The sequence below is a fragment of the Capricornis sumatraensis genome, chromosome 4 (genome assembly GCF_032405125.1).
Source record: "Capricornis sumatraensis isolate serow.1 chromosome 4, serow.2, whole genome shotgun sequence".
In the NCBI taxonomy this organism is placed as follows: Eukaryota; Metazoa; Chordata; class Mammalia; order Artiodactyla; family Bovidae; genus Capricornis; species Capricornis sumatraensis.
Window position 1 is genome coordinate 42,119,978 of NC_091072.1, and position 16,996 is coordinate 42,136,973.

A 16,996-nucleotide genomic window follows, 5' to 3' on the forward strand; every position below is an offset into this window, starting at 1 on the left:
TAAACAGACATTTCTCCAAAGAAGACATACAGATGGCTAACAGACATGTGAAAAGATTCTCAATATCACTCATTATCAGAGAAATGCAAATCAAAACCACAATGAGGTACCATTTCATGCCAGTCAGAAAGGCTGCTATCCAAAAGTCTACAAGCAATAAATGCTGGAGACGGTGTGGAGAAAAGGGAACCCTTTTACTCTGTTGGTGGGGATGCAAACTAGTACAGCCACTATGGAGAACAGTGTGGAGATTCCTTAAAAAACTGGAAATAGAACTGCCTTATGACCCAGCAATCCCAATGAATGGCACTGAAACATGTATAATATCGTATAAGAAATGAATTGCCAGTCCAGGTTTGATACAGGATGATTGGGGCTGGAGCACTGGGACAACCCAGAGGGATGGTACGGGGAGGAAGGTGGGAGGGGGGTTTAGGATAGGGAACACGTGTACACCCGTGGCAGATTCATGTTCATGTGTGGCAGAACCAATACAAAGTTGTAAAGTAAAATAAATAAATAAATAAATTTAAAAAATAATAAGAAAATCAAAATAATCAAATGTGAAAAAAAGAAAACTAAAGATACCAAGGGAACATTTCATGCAAAGATGGGCACAATAAAGGACAGAAATTGTATGGACTTGAGAGAAGCAGAAAATATTAAGAAGAGGTGGCAAGAATATGCAGAACTATACAAAAAAGATCTTCACAACCCAGATAATCACGATGGTGTAATCACTCACCTAGAGCCAGACATCCTGGAATGTGAAGTCAAGTGGGCCTTCTCACTACAAACAAAACTAGTGGAGGTGATGGAATTCCAGTTGAGTTAGCTCAAATCTTAAAAGATAATGCTGTGAAAGTATTGCACTCAATGTGCAAGCAAATTTAAAACACTCACCAGTGGCCACAAGACTGGAAAATATCAGATTTCATTCTAATCCTAAAGAAAAGTAATACCAAAGAATGTTCAAACTACCACACTATTCCACTCATCTCACACACTAGCAAAGTAGTGCACAAAATTCTCCAAGCCAGACTTCTACAGTACATGAACTGTGAACTTCAGGATGTTCAAGCTGGATTTAGAAAAGGCAGAGGAACCAGAGATCAAATTGGCAACATCTGTAGGATCATAGAAAAAGCAAGAGTTCCAGAAAAACACCTACTTCTGCTTTATTTGACTATGCTAAATCCTTTGACTGTGTGGACCACAACAAACTGGAAGATTCTTCAAGAGATGGGAATACCAGACCATGTGACCTGCCTCCTGAGAAATCTGTATGCAGGTCAAGAAGCAACACTTAGAACTGGACATGGAGCAACAGACCGGTTCCAAATCAGGAAAAATCATGCAAATTGTGCAAAATACCATGCTGGATGAAGCACAAGCTGGAATCAAGATTTCTGGGAGGAATATCAATAACCTCAGACATACAGATGACACCACCCTTGTGGCAGAAGTGTAGAGAAACTAAAGAGTCTCTTGATGAAAGTGAAAGAGGAGAGTGAAAAAGTTGGTTTAAAATTCAGCATTAAGAAAACTAAGATCATGGCATCTGGGCCCATCATTTTGTGGCAAATAGATGGGGATACAGTGGAAACAGTGACAGACTTTATTTTGGGGGGCTCCAAAATCACTGCAGATGGTGACTGCAGCCACGCAATTAAAAGGCACTTGCTCCTTGGAAGAAAACCTACGATCAACCTAGACAGCATATTGAAAAGCAGAGTCATTACTTTGCCAACAAAGGTCCATCTAGCAAAAGGCATGGTTTTTCCCGTAGTCCTGTATGGTTGTGAGAGTTGGACTATAAAGAAAGTTGAGCACCAAAGAGTTGATATATTTGAACTGTGGTGTTGGAAAAGACTCTTGAGAGTCCCTTGGGCTGTAAGGAGATCCAACCAGTCCATCCTAAAGGAGATCAGTACTGAATATTCATTAGGAGGACTGATGCTGAAGCTGAGACTCCAATACTTTGGCCATCTGATGCGAAGAACTGAATCATTGGAAATTACCCTGATGCTATGAAATATTAAAGGCAGGAGAAGGGGATGAAAGGGGATGAAATGGTTGGATGGCATCACTGACTCAATGGACATGAGTTTGAGCAAGCTCTGGGAATTGGTGATGGACAGAGAAGCCTGGGGTGCTGCGGTCCATGGGATTGCAGAGTGAAACACGACTGAGCGACTGAACTGAACTGAACTCATACACACACACACACACACACACACACACACATGTACATGTACCCTCATGCACATATATACATATACACTCACATATATGTATATATATACACTCACACACATATGTACATATACACTCATACACATACACATATATATATATTTTTCAGATTGTTGAAATAGCTGATCATAAATTTAAGCATAAGAGAAACTTTAGAGTTTTAATTTTTCTAGAACTTTGATTCTTATCAGCACTACTTTTTCTTTAATTCTTCTGATAACTCCCTATTGCATTTACTAAAGATTTTGATACAGAAAAGAAAAACAAAGACAGCAACCAAAAAACTCAGACTTAGCCACAGGTGACCTGGGTGCCTATAGAGCAGAAGGAGATCTCACTTGGGAATCAGGTCTGTTCTCCAGCCCCAGGTTTTAAACAAAGTCACTGTGCTAATCCAGGTGAATAATTCTTTCTGACCCTCTTCCTTACCCATAAAATTATATGTTTATATACACTTTTTCAACCAGTCCTTCCTGCTTTATCTTACTAGGTGTGTATTCTCATTGAAACCTATGTGGGAAATATTTTAAATGATCTAAATTTAAAATCCATGATGCTTCAAAACCCATAACATCTTCGATGTTGATTGAATAAGAGAAGATCCCTAAATTAGTGATTGCAAAGATTTCCTTTGACAAGTGCTCATGAGTTGTGTGTGTATTTGGGGGGATTCCTGTCTTATCACCTTCCATTAGTATGGATTCCCTGTGCTCACTCACTCAGCTGTGTTCGACTCTTTGGACCCATTAAGTGTAGCCCATCAGGCTCCTCTGTCCATGTGATTTTCCAGGTAAGACTGCTGGAGTGGGTTGCCATTTCCTCCTCCATGGGATCTTCCCAACCAAGGGATCAAACCGACATCTCTTGCCTCTCTTGCATTGGCAGGCAGATTCTTTATCACTAGCAATACCTGGGAAAACCCTGGGTTCCTTACTGTAATTTACTTAACTTCAGAGTTGTTCTTGTTTGTTTCATCTCACGGTAAATAAGTCTGGGTCAGAGCTAGTAAATTTAAGAAGGAAGTGCTTGTAATAACTTCTCTGTTCATCTTACTAGTTGTTAAAAATTCCTTCTTCTTTGGTACCATTTTCTTGCCCAATCTTCCAGGCTAGGGTGGTGGGAGGGGAGTTCAGAATGGGGGGCACACATGTATACCTATGGTTGATACATGTTGATATATAGAAAAAATCATCACAATATTGTGAAGTAATTATCCTCCAATTGAAATAAATTAACTATTTTTTTTAAATTGGCTTGTATGTCCTTCCCCATAGGACTGAGCCTTCTGTTCTGAGTATCTCCCTTAATTCCTTAGTTCTGCAGCCCCTGCTTTTTGACTGATAGTTGATAAACTCATACTTTTATAACAATGGATGCATTGATGCTCTTAGCTAAGGTAATATTTGTCTTTAAACAAAATTTCCTGTGCTTTAAGGAAAAGGAATCTTTGGTGAGTAGGGTGAGGGGACTTAAGCTGTGGGAGGTTAAGACCTGAGGTGAGCTATTCCTAACTCTAATTCCAGTGAAATCTCAAACCCAAAGAGTCAGTATGGTGATAAATTTGTGATGGTAAAGATATTAATTGATGCTCTCTTTCCCATATTAAATGAAATATAGCACATTACACTGTTCTCTTCACCATGACTGTCTGATAATGTCCATGGGATGAAGCTGAGAGCCGTCAGACATACCTTCTGGAATAATAAATTTTAAAGACACTGTATTTTGACCCATTTTTCATTGTCTCTCATTAACTCTTAAGACCCATACAACTTTGTAAATGTGCCTGTTTATGCCACACATGAGAAATGCTAATATTTAACAGTTTTTATATACATTTAAGATGAGACATAAAAAAAGAAAAGAGCAAAATTTCATCACATCTTGTCAGGATAACCCTGAACTTGTTGGTTTTTTTTTTTTTTCTTTTTTCTCTCCAGCTGTGTCCTGTGGAATCCCAGAGTCCCCAGGAAATGGTTCATTTACGGGGAATGAGTTCACACTGGACAGTAAAGTGACCTATGATTGTAATGAGGGCTTCAAGCTGGATGCTAGTCAGCAAGCTACAGCCGTGTGTCAGGAGGATGGATTGTGGAGCAACAGGGGGAAGCCCCCCACATGCAAACGTAAGTGTCCAATGCTCTGCCTGGCTTCACAGATTTAAGGAGGAACAGATACATGGGTGAGAACTCTGGCCTCCACAGTGCAAGATCCTTCCCCTCAGCGTATGAGCATTTGTCTCTGGCTTGTGGTCATGTTATATCAGTCTGTTCCGTATCAGCCGCTCTAACCATTAACATAAGCTCTGCAGTCGAGAAGGTGGGTCATATGATATCACGTTGGGCCCATCAGCACCTAGACCATGAAATGTACACAGAGGATCCTGGCCTTGCTGCTGTATTCAGTTTGGAGAGATTCAGTCAGGAAATTATTGAGACATCAAGCACTCTACACAAAATATTAAAACATAATTCAACACAGGTTTGCTCTGCATCTCCTATCTCACTGAGTTCCCTGAGGGTCAAGGTGGTGCCTGGCTCTATTTGTACATCACCTGCTCTGTGTAACACACTGATACTCAATAAATGCATCACTGATTTGTGAAATAGGGTGAGTTTTCTGGAAAGCTATTAAGAGTATATGATGATATTCTTAAAAGGATCAAAAGTTTGGATTCATTGTTAAACTGTAGTCTTAAAAAACAATAATCAACTCCATAACACAAAGCCAAAGAGAACAAAAGTTCACACACACACACACCTGTACATGCCCACACACACAGTGTATACCAAGCTTTTCACTGAAGCTATGTTAAACTAGCTTCAAATTGGGAATAATCCAACTACCTAGTTTCTAAAAATTGAAAGCCATGTAGTATCTCTACTTATACAGTATTTTTGCTCTTAACATATTAAATCAAAGTCTTCAATTATAAAATTAATTTATTGACTTTTTTATGTATAGTATTTTGGTCTTGTTAAAATTATTTGAACTTTCTAGGTGTGGACATATAAATGTTTACAAAAATAATCAACTTCCTTCCACATGTTTTATTTTCCTTGCTGTCATTTTAACCTATGTTTTTCTTTTTTGCAAATAATCATTGCATTTTCAGAGAGTTAGGAAGGCACCACTAAGACAATCCTCATCCCTCAATGCCTGGCCACCACTGACCTTTTTACTATCTCCATAGTCTTGCCATTTCCAGAATATCGTAGAGTTTGGAATCACTCAGTAGCCTTTGCAGACTGGCTTCTTTCACTCAGTAATATGCCTTTAAGATTCCCCCATGTTTTTTCATGACTCAATGGCTCATTTCTTTTTAGTGAAATAAAAGTCCACTCTCTGGATGGACCACAGTGTATTTATCCATTCAACTACCAAAGGGTGACTTGGTTGCTTACAAGTGTTGGCAATTATGAAAACAGCTGCTATATACATCTGTGTGCAAGGCTTTGTGTGGACATAAATTTTCAACTCCTTTGAATAAATGTAAGGGAGCATGAATGCTGGATCATATGATAAGAGTCTGTTCAGTTTTGTAAGAAACCACCAAATGTCCTCCAAGGTGACTGTACCGTTTTGCATTTCCACTGGCGATGAAGGAGATTTCCTGTTGCTCCACACCCTCACCAGCATCTGATGCTGTCAGTGCTCTGGGTTTTGATATTTCCAGTAGGTGTGTGCTGGTACCTCCTTGTTCTCATTTGCATCTCCCTGATGACATATGATGTGGAGCATCTTTTTACACATTTATTTGCCATCTGTCTGCCTTCTTTGGTGAAGTTTCAAATTAGGTCTTTTGCACATTTTTAATCAGAACATTCATTTTGTTGTTGTGTTTTAAGAGGTCTTTGTATATTTTGGGTAAGTCTTTTATCAGATGTGTCTTTTGCGAATTTTTTCTCCTGGTCTATGACTGGTCTTCTCATTCTCTTGACAGTGTCTTTTGCAGAGTTTTTAATTTTAATCAAGTTTAGCTGATCAGTTCTTTCTTTCATGGAGCATGCCTTTTATCTTGAGCCTGAAAAAATCGTCCCCAAAATCAAGGTCACATAGATTTTCTCCTCTGTTATCTTCTAGGAGTTGTGTGCTTTACATTTGGGGGTTTGATCCATTTCAAATGAGTTTTTCTAGAGGGTGCCAGCATTTATTTTTACATGTAGATCTCCAGTTGTTCCAGCACCATTTGTTGAAAAACTATCTTTTTTTTCCATTTGTATTGGCTTTTGATCAATTGTCAAAAATCAGCTCTGTGCATGTGAGGGTCTCAGGCTCTCTCTTCTGTTATGTTGATCTGTGTCTATGTCATGCTGTCTCCCCGTTTCTGGTTTTACTAGGAAACTGACTTAATAGAAAAAAATTCAGTTTCCTACAAAATCCATCCTGTTTGGGACTGTAAATATCTCTAGGTACATATTTGATTTTAGTGAAAATGTCCAGATAGACGTGGATACCTCTGTTCTCTTTAAAGTGATAGGGAAATCATTTTGCTTGAAGATAATGCAGTGCATTGGGGTCACAGACACACAGTCTCTGTGGTATTTATTTTAATCATGGAAGCTTTATCCTTAGCTTAACTGAAAGGTGTCTCTCATGGGTGCCTGTTCTTTCTCAGGATAGAGAAGTGAAGATGCACAGTCAGTCTGTCACTATAATGCCAGTTTGGTTCTTCCTGAATATATGTAGGCCAGAATGCCTTTCCATATAAACACAGACTTTTTCTTTTTTTTAATATCTGTATGAGTCATGTTTATGTTAAGGCAACTCTTCATTGGGTAAAACAATGCACAACTACACCTTCATCTCAAGAATTCTAGTGCAAGAGGTTTATTGTTGTTTATAGTCACACAATTGTGTCCGACTCTTTGCAACCCAATGGGCTGCAACATACGACGCTTCCCTGTCCTTCACCATCTTCCAGAGTTTGCTCAAACTCAGGTCCATCTAGTAGGTGATGCCATCCAACCATCTCATTCCTCTGTCGTCCCCTTCTCCTGCCTTCAATCTTTCCCCGCATAAGGGTCTTTTCCAGTGCGTCAGTTCTTAGCCTCAGGTGGCCAAAGTATTGGAGTTTCAGCTTCAGCATTAATCCTTCCAGTGAATATTCAGAACTGATTTCCTGTAGGATTGAGTAGTTTGATCTTTTTGCAGTCCAGAGGACTCTGAAGAGTCTTCTCCAGCACTACAGTTCAAAGCATCATTTCTTTGGTGCTCAGCCTCCTTTATGGTTCAGCTCTCACATCTGTACACGACTAATGGAAAAACCATTGACATATATGGACCTTTGTCAGCAAAGTGATGTCTCTAGTTTTTAATACACTATCTAGGTTTGTTAAAGTTTTTCTTCCAAGGAGCAAGCATCTTTTAATTTCATGGCTGCAGTCACCATCTGCAGTGGTTTTGGAGCCCAAGAAAATAAAGTCAGTCACTGTTTTCATTTTTTCACCATCTATTTCACATGAAGTGATGGGACCGGATGCTATGATCTTTGTTTTCTGAATGTTGAGATTTTAGCCATCTTTTTCACTCTGCTCTTCCTGCCAATAAATAGATAAGCATCTAGATATTCAACATGAGTGTTAACTATGTGAGAATTATGAGAAAAAGAAGCACAACATAGCTTTTTGAATCTTGGGTTGAGGATTGAGAAAGACAGAAGAGGCTCAAAGAGAGGGAAGCAGACAGCATTTCCTGAGTTCCATGGGGAAAGTGGGTGAGGTCTCCCTCTGGGCATGGGGAGTCTGAGAGTCACTCTTAACAGGAGACCTGAAGGTGCCCTAGCTCACCTCTGCTCTGCCAGGACCTCAGCCTGTCTGCCTTCATGGGGTTTTGGACAGAAGGAATCATGTAAGCTCTACAGGAGAAACGATAGACAGACGGACGTAGAGGAGGTAACGTGAGTGCCCGGTCAGTCTTTATGGAGGAGACAGTGCTCCCGTGGGGGCTGAGCTGGGTCTGCTGAGATGACTGAGCTGGGTCTGCTGAGATGACTGACGACCCACACCCGTGTTTCGAGTGGTAACTCGACATACTTGTCTATGCTGCATCATACAGTGATACTAACAGTCCTCTGGAGAAGGTAGCATTTTCTCCTCTTGCTAAATTCATGCAAAGTAAATTACTGAAATATCCAAAGTTCACAGTTTGCAACCACATACACTTGATAGGTCACATCATGAAAACGTCTGGGGAAGCATTTTGTTGTGGTCACAGTATCCTGTTGGGGTCCCCTGCTGCCACCGGTAAAGCTGTGTGGTGACTGTTTGGTTTGGCACCAAAGCTCTGGGCATTCCAGAAGCACAGGGGCCATGATCGAGCCTGGGGACCCAGTGCATTGTGCTGTGGCCTGAGCGCAGGCCCTTCATCTCATGGGCCCATAAAGAGACAGTTTAAATATCAAATAGATCTCATGATAAGCAGGGGTGAGTGTAAGGAGAGGAGATATGAGAGTTCCCACAGTTGTGAAATACGCCCAGAGATCAGGCGTCCTAGGATGTTCCTGGCTACCCACAGCAAGAAGAGAGCTCAGAACCACAGTCTGGATCCCCAGTTCACTCCTCTGAGCCATCCTCCTCCCATCCCACACTTGCTGCCTCATATCCCCTTACCTCCTCCCATTCCACCCAGTACACTCGTCTGCCTGCTCAGGCCCCACGTACACCAAGTCACCACCGGCAGTCTCCTTCCACACAGCCACCAGCTCCTCATTTAAGCACATACAAATCACAACATGACACTTCAGTGCTTAAATCCTCCTGGGAGTTCTCCTGGCAATTAGGATGAAATTCATTAACTTGATATTTTGCACTCACTTCTGCAAAAGGCAAATATTATGGAGAGGCTACCTAGGAACCCGAACAAGCTTGACCAAGAAGTGACATAGGTTCGATCCCTGGGTCAGGAAGACCCCTGGAGAAGGAAATGGCAACCCACTCCAGTTTTCTTGCCTGGAGAATCCCGTGGACAGAGGAGCCTGGTGGGCTACAGTCTATGGGTCACAAAGAGCTGGACATGACTTAGTGACTAAACTATCACCACCACCTGGGAACCTGCCCCAGTTCATGTTTGAGACCGATGCCTTTTTAGGCATTGAGGGGAACACTGTATGGATGATAGCTCATGTAAGGCTAGTCTTAGACTCCGATATCCCATCAAGGCTAGATGCTCAAAGCTTTACACAAATTGGCCCTTTTAATTCTACTGAGGAAGGCAGTTATCCCATCATCTAGAAATGAACCAGGAAGAAGTGGTTATGTTGACCAAACCCACAGACAAAGTAGCCGAGTTGTGGTTCGGTTCCAGGAGACCCTATTCCTAAACTCCGTGTGGTTCTGCCTCTTGGAATTGATTTATCTCACGATTTTTAAGTCTCATAAGTTATAAAAACAAAGAGCATAAACAGAAGGAAAAGGTGCTACTTTAATCTAACATATAATTCATTCTGAAAAGTATTGAATAGCTGATGGTAAGGATGGAGTAAAGTTATGTTTGAGGATTGTAGCGTAACCAAGTAATTTCAAAGACAATGTATATTTATGCCTAAAAAATCAGGAGTGAGCGTATATTTATGCCTGTGAAAATCAGGAATGAGTGGTCTTTGGCAGTTCAAAGGCACATGTTACATCAATTAGGAGAGCTGCTTTGTGCTCACATAAAGCATTATGTTACGGCACACAGAGTGGTTTCATTTATGAATATATTTGATTTTTGTTTTAAATGCGCATCTAGATGTGCAACCGCTTTAAAGCTGTAATGAAAAAATTAAGTAACAAAACGGTTTCTTACATACACATGAGGTCCCCAGCCTAAGAAAGTTATTTGTTTAGATAAATTATTGTTAAATGGGAAAAAGCCAATTTGCATTTTAAAGCCTTTTTTGACACTGACTGGTACTTGTTCAGTAGGACAGGAAGATAAATATAATATTTACAGTTAAATGGGAAATCAGCCTTAAATTTTCTAAGTACAGTCTCAAACTTTCAAGTATTTTTCCCTTTGTTTATTAGACTTCGTTAAAATTCCTTGGCATTCAAAGGCTGGAAAATCTATTTAATTTTTTGAGGGGAAGTTTTATTTTTTCCACATTTCTTAAATTGAAGAAACTGAGCAGAGTAAGTATAAAACTTTTCCTCTTTGTCAGAAAGTTTGGTTACTATTAAATTCTGAGATGTGTATTTCCCCAAGGCCAGTTCCTATGTTGATATGACACAGTTTGTATAAGTTTCTTTAGCATCTGAATAATATGTAGATCAGTACTGGAACCTCAAGAGATAAGAAACACTTCAGCTTTGACAAGTAGTAACTGTAAATGGTAAATAAACTGAGTTTATGTTGCCCTTGGGTTTACTAGAATGAAGATTATAATAAATAACTGCGTTTCAGTTTGCATGCGTCCCCCAGTTGTACAAATCTCAGGGCAGACGTTTGAGGTTCATTCTTTCCATTTTAATTATTTACTGAAGCTGGATTTGGACCATTGGCAACATAAATGATGCCCATGCCGCTATGAACTAGGTAGAGCGGCTGGGATGAGTGTCCCAGGTCTGCTGGTCTGACAGTGCTGAGCAAATGTGCTCCTCGCCCTCTGCTTTCAGGAGAAAAACAAAACCACTAAGATTACCTGCCAACATCAAACAAAATCCCAGCGTGTGGGGGACTTTTTCCTCTTTCAATTAAAGTTATCAGAGAGACATTTTGTCATTAATAATTTATTAAGTACCTCCCCCACCCTGGGCACCGTGAAGACTTTAAGTGATTAAATCCAAGGTATATACGTTTAAGGAAAGAAGGAGTAAATTAAAGTCACACGAAACAGCTTTATATCATCTGTAAATAGCCCAGTCGAGGAACAAAGATTCCTCATAAATTATCTATTTGTACATATGTCTGCACTCACTTATGTGTAAAGGATTTATACATATAGTCATACATAACACACATATATGTGCGCATGTGGTGCTGTGCTGTGCTTAGTCGCTCAGTCGTGTCTGACTTTGTGACCGCGTGGATTGTTCCAGGCTTCTCTGTTTATGGGGATTCTCTAGGCAAGAATACTGAAGTGGATTGCCATTCCCTTCTTGAGGGTATCTTCCCGACCCAGGGATCAAACATGGGTCTCCTGCGTTGCAGGCAGATTCTTTATTGTCTGAGCCAATGCTGAGGGTATATATTTATCCCTTTAGCCCCTCAAAACATGGCCTTATCATACTTGTGTTTCTTTACTAGTTATTTCTGTTTTCATGTAGAGTTCCAGTTATTATCATCATTTAACAACTGGATGAGCGTCATTTAATTGTGGATCGTATTGCTAAACTGCAGTGTCAGGAGACCAGCCGTTCACCTGCATTTTGGACTTTCTCTCTGTGCTGAGCGCTTGCTGAGCACTCACCCGCATTCCATCTTCAAGTCCCTGTGACAAACTCAAGTCACCATTGTTATTGCTGTCCTCAGGCAGCTCGTGAGTGCCCACCCAGGGCTGCAGGGAACCCCAGCCAGAGTCAGGCCTGAGGCTTGGCCCTTGGCTGCCAGCCCCGTGGTGCTGGACCACCGAGTCCTGTGTGTGCAGTGGCTGTAGAGGGTCCTTCTTGCCTGCACTGGGCCTTGACAAGGGATATCAGTTAAAATGTTAGGAAAGCTGCGGGAGGAAGGCCAGGCCACCCCTGATCTGAAAGCAAATTCATCATGCAAGCTACAAATGGATTTCTAAAATTATGTATTAAAGCTCTGTGGGGAGGAGTGGTGAAGCCTCCATGTGCAAGCTGTGAGCCCTTAGCTCTGTCTCCCAAGACTGCGGTCAGCTGTGAAATGACAGCCCAGATCAAAGGGCCATTTTTTTTAATTGGAGGACAGTTGCTTTACAGTGGTGTGTTGCTCTCTGCCAAACACCAACACCATTCAGTCATAATTACACTTAAACCCCCTCTCCCACGCCTCTAGGCCATCACAGAGCACCGCGCTGGTCTCCCCGTGCTCCAGGGCAGCCTCCCGCCAGCGATCTACTTCGCACACGATGGTGTCCACATGTCAGCGCTGCCCTCTCAATTCATCCCTCCCTCTCCTTCCCCAGCTAGCTGTGCCCACCAGTCCATTCTCTGCATCGCAATAGGCAAGGTGGGCGGGTGGCCTAGGGGCAAGTGCCCCTTCCCAAGGCCCAGCCTCATCCTCGGGGCTCTGAGACCCGTCCATGTGCCTGGTGTGGGCTCAGAAAACAGACGGCAAAGTGGGGAGGGGGGCACCCACCCACTCCTGGACAAGGTGTTGGTGCATCGGAAGTACCTCATTGGCCCACACGACGTGGTGAGTGGCTCACTGACTGCAGGGCCGGGTCCAGCCGCTCACCCTCTGGAGGCAGCACTCTGTGGGGCGGGCATCGGCTCTTCCTTGCAGGGCAGGACTCTGCCAGTCTGCGGAAGCTGCTTTCTGGGGACCACCAGTGGGTGACAAACCTCTCTGCTGCACATTGTGGGGAAAGACTGTCTTAAGCCTGCATCTCACTGTTGCGCAAACTTTTCACGGTCTTTTAGGATTGTGATGCTTTGGGGGAAGTAAGCTGTTTAAAGGACTCAGATTCTGTCATTTCAGTTGTGTTTTCAGTCCTTTATTTTCAGGGCCATTTATGTTCTACTCTGTATAACGTTTCCATCTCTTTTATTTCATTTCCAAAGATTGAATAAGGGTTCCTCCAGCTTTTTGCATTTTAGTTAGAATTGTGAACTATGAACAGCTCCCTGTGGCTCCCTGATAAATATGAGAAAGTGAGGTTTGCACAGAGGTTAAAGAATGGGAAATACAGGGTTTGTGGCACCCAGGTCCTTTATGGCCCCTGAGCGCCGGCTGTGTTTGTTATTCCTCTCCACGTTAACACTGCTCAAGGGCAGGTGTAGCTTTGGTTCATGTCTGTAACTTTATAAATATTTCTAGAATCAATGAATGAATGGACCGTCTGCAGTGTGGTCTGATGCCACTTAATTTGCTCGCTCTCTTTCGCTCATTTGTTCTTGTCAAACACCTGCCTACTGCTCAGTGCAGGACAGTGGTCTCCTCTCAGACAGGAGCTGCATGGGGCCCCCTCTTTCAGACCCCTCTGAAGACCATGTATCATCAGTTCCAATGAAGACTCGATGACCTGAAGCAACTTGCAGTGAATTTAGTTTAGAAAACACCCCTAAGTCAGAAAGGCTGGGTCACTGTGGAACCCCTCTTACATGTTCTTTTTACAGACATTTGGATTAGAGGTACTACTTTCAGGGACTTCCCTGGCCGTCCAGTAGTTAAGACTCAGTGCTCTCACTGCTGGGGCCCCAGGTTTAATCCTTGGTCCAGGAGCTAATCTCCTGCAGGCTGTATGTACATCACAGCCAAAAAAAAAAAAAAAAAATAGAGAGAGAGAGGTGCAAAAAAGAAAAGCATTCAATTTTCATCCTTTCCAAGGGTTGCTTTAGACTCATTTCATGTTATTATACAATTAGCTATATGTAATTTTTTAAATGGATTTTTTTTTTAATGGAACCTGGATTACGGAATTGAAAAAAAAATCTAAACATTTGCCACTTAGGGTCACTAGGTGGAAGAGGTTACTTCAATATTTTCTTATTGAAATCAGGTTTGACGGGTGGCATTTAGGCTGCAGAGTATTGGTTATTGGACACAGTTCTAGTTAGTGATATAAATGTTCTGCTAACATATATATATTTTTTAGTTAAGTCTGATCACAGTAACAAAATGACAGAAAGCCAAGGGCAGGAAAAAAATGTGCGATCTCATGAGGGTTTTGGAAACTCTGCAAGAATGGGCAGAAGTCTGGCAATCCCAGGTCACTGAAAACTTGAGTCCTGAGAGTCCAGGCTCAGGCAGCAGCCTCGGAGGAGAGAGGCCGGCTCGTCCGTGGTCTGTGCCTCTCAAGAGCCAGTAACTCAGGTGAACCTGTGAGCAACGCCTGAGAAGCCCACTTCAGAACTCTATCTATCCACCTGCTCTTATTCTAAATAACTCATAGCTAATCACTCAGTCATCTGACTAAGCTCTGAGGTTAAAGCACTCATTTAAAAAGAATGATCGCCCTTAGGAATTCCAGGCTCTCAACCCAGCCTTTCTGGAAGGGCTTCCTCACAGGGCCATGTTGAAGTCAGATGGCATGAAATGCACTCGAGTCAGAGTGGTACCCTGGGCATCCCCACTTCATGCCCCTGACTTACCGAAGCCAAAGCAGCATGCGTCTCCACTTCCGAGTCAAAAGAACCAAGTCTAGCTCGGCCTGTCCCCAGCCAGCAAGTACAGACTGTGAGTGGCGCCTTGAAAGCTCTGCTGGGTTGTGAGCACAAGTAGTTATGTTGTTGTCGTGTAGTTGCTCAGTCGTGTCCAACTCTTTGCGACCCCATGGACTGTAGCCTGCCGGGCTCCTCTGTCCATGGAATTCCTCAGGCAAGAATACTGGAGTGGGTTGCCATTTCCTTCAGGGGATCTTCCACACCCAGGGATCAAACCTACATCTCCTGCTTGGCAGGTGGATTCTATACCGCTGAGCCACCGCAGGAGGTCTCCACAAGTAGTTATGAGTCTGGTTGAATCATTTTACTCCAGTGGCACCAGATCATAATTTTATAAACCTAATTAAATGTTCTTGAACTAAACTTGGTAGCAGAAAGCACTTGTGCACATTGACTGTGACAGGGAAAGTCTGTTACAGAGAGAAGACGCCTGCACCCCTGCATCTTGATTAGAATTTCGGAGAAGATTTATGAGCAGGACCTGTAATTCATGAGAGGGGAGGCCGGAGGGCTTTATTCATGGTGGCACCGCTGCCACTGTCTGAATATCTGAAACAAAACAACTGTCAGCCTGCCTGGTTCACCACTGGTGGGACGACTCGGTCATAAATCAGAACCGCTCATGGTAAAATGAAGTCAGTCTCTCTCGAGTTTGGTGTTGTCTCTGCAACAATCATAAGATGGAAAAACTGCATCCTTTCTGTGCAGAAACTTTATTGTCTGTGCCTTCAGTGGGTATGATTTGAGAAGCTGCTAAGTCACTTCAGTCGTGTCTGACTCTGTGAGGCCCCATAGACGGCAGCCCACCAGGCTGGGATTCTCTAGGCAAGAACACTGGAGTGGGTTGCCATTTCCTTCTCCAATGCATGAAAGTGAAAAGTGAAAGTGAAGTCGCTCAGTCGTGTCCGACTCCTTGCAACCCCATGGACTGCAGCCTACCAGGCTCCTCCGTCCATGGGATTTTCCAGGCAAGAGTGCTGGAGTGGGGTGCCATTGCCTTCTCTGTGATTTGAGAAGAGCACTTCTAAACAGTAATTTAGGCGTTTTTATACAAAACTGTATCAACCATGTCAACCCTTAATACAAATGACCATGTGACTTGAGAGTGGCTATCTGTACATCTGCTCTTGAATTTTTTTGAAATAGAAGAAAATTATTCCATAAGAGTTGTGTGCTTTTTTTTTTTTAAGGTGATAGAAGATAATCTGTATTTCTGTGTTTTAAAAAGGAAGGAATATGAGGTGAACTGGCAGATGAAGCACTTTCTATCAATCCTGGGGTGGGGTGCCATTGCCTTCTCCAAACAGTTGTCATTACCTGGGTGCTATTCATATGCTGATGTGCCCAGAGTCCTCACTGCTGTAGTTGGTGTCACTTGTTTTAGTCCCTTACAGAGTAAGTGCCCTCGTCAACTGGTGGAGGGGATGACAGGCCCAGAGGTGCACAGACAGGGGTCCTGCCTGGGCTGGGGGACCTGAGCTCACTGGCTGGTCTGTAAAATACTGATAATAACAACCAGACCACTGGTGTCCCCTGACCCCGTGTGGCTGTGAGGATCATTTAGTGTGAAATTACATATGCCCTTAGACGTGCAGTCTGAAAAGGGTGTCTATTTCTGGAAACACTGGGTGAGCACATCTGTGGAAGCAGCAGGACTCAAAAGCCCATGACCTCAGGCAGCTGGGGGGCTGGCAGGTGCCTGGGGAAACCCCCATGGATGCTAGCCCGAGACAGTTCTGTTAGGAAGAACAAACTGCTTTCTCTGAGAATGTCAGCCCAGCCGCCCGCAAGCTGCTTTGCTGCCTTCTGACTGTACCTGCGCCCTGTCACTGTGGGTCTCAGGGAGATGCTCATGGTCACTTGCTGGCCTCTGAGTGGCAGGGCCGCCCCGGGCACAGTGACAGCCCCCCTGGCAAAAGCCGTCTGCGGGCGCCCGGCCCTGCTCCCCCACACCTCCACCGATGCCCGTCTCCCTCCTGTTCCGATCTGCTCCTCGCGTCTCTGCCCTGGCTCCTGGTTCAGCTATAGGGAGACTGTCAGTCCACACATTGCTCAAGCTTTGCCTTATTCCGTGAAGTCTGATGTCATGAAAGGAAAACATCGTTATCAAGTAACGCGCCCAGTCCTCTATCGCTTACTCACGCAGCTCCCTCGTGTGACGTGCGCCCACATTCCTCCTGTAGCCTGTGTTTCTCTTCTCTTTCCCTTTTTTAACCCTTCAAAGTATTGATGCTGTGGGAAGGAATTTTAAAAAATAAGAACACAAAAGAAGCCATCTAGTTTTTCTAAATAATCTCCTGTTAAATTATTAGGCATTGATTTATGTAATCTTTTATATTTATGTCTTATATTTGTATAATCAATATTGATATTGTTCAGTTGCTCAGTCGTGTCCAACTCTCTGTGAACCCATGGACGCCAGTCTACCCTGTCCTTCACTATCTCCCAGAGTTTTCCCAAACTCATGCCCA

General features: G+C 43.0%; 1 protein-coding gene across 1 annotated transcript in view; it reads left to right on the top strand.

Moving 5' to 3' along the window:
- Positions 1 to 16,996, top strand: part of CSMD1 (CUB and Sushi multiple domains 1) — a 1,675,023-nt gene that overhangs the window by 1,575,209 nt on the left and 82,818 nt on the right. The window contains exon 50 of the mRNA XM_068971399.1: positions 4,197 to 4,382. Coding sequence (XP_068827500.1) covers positions 4,197 to 4,382 — 186 coding nt within the window. The remainder of the gene's footprint in view (positions 1 to 4,196; positions 4,383 to 16,996) is intronic.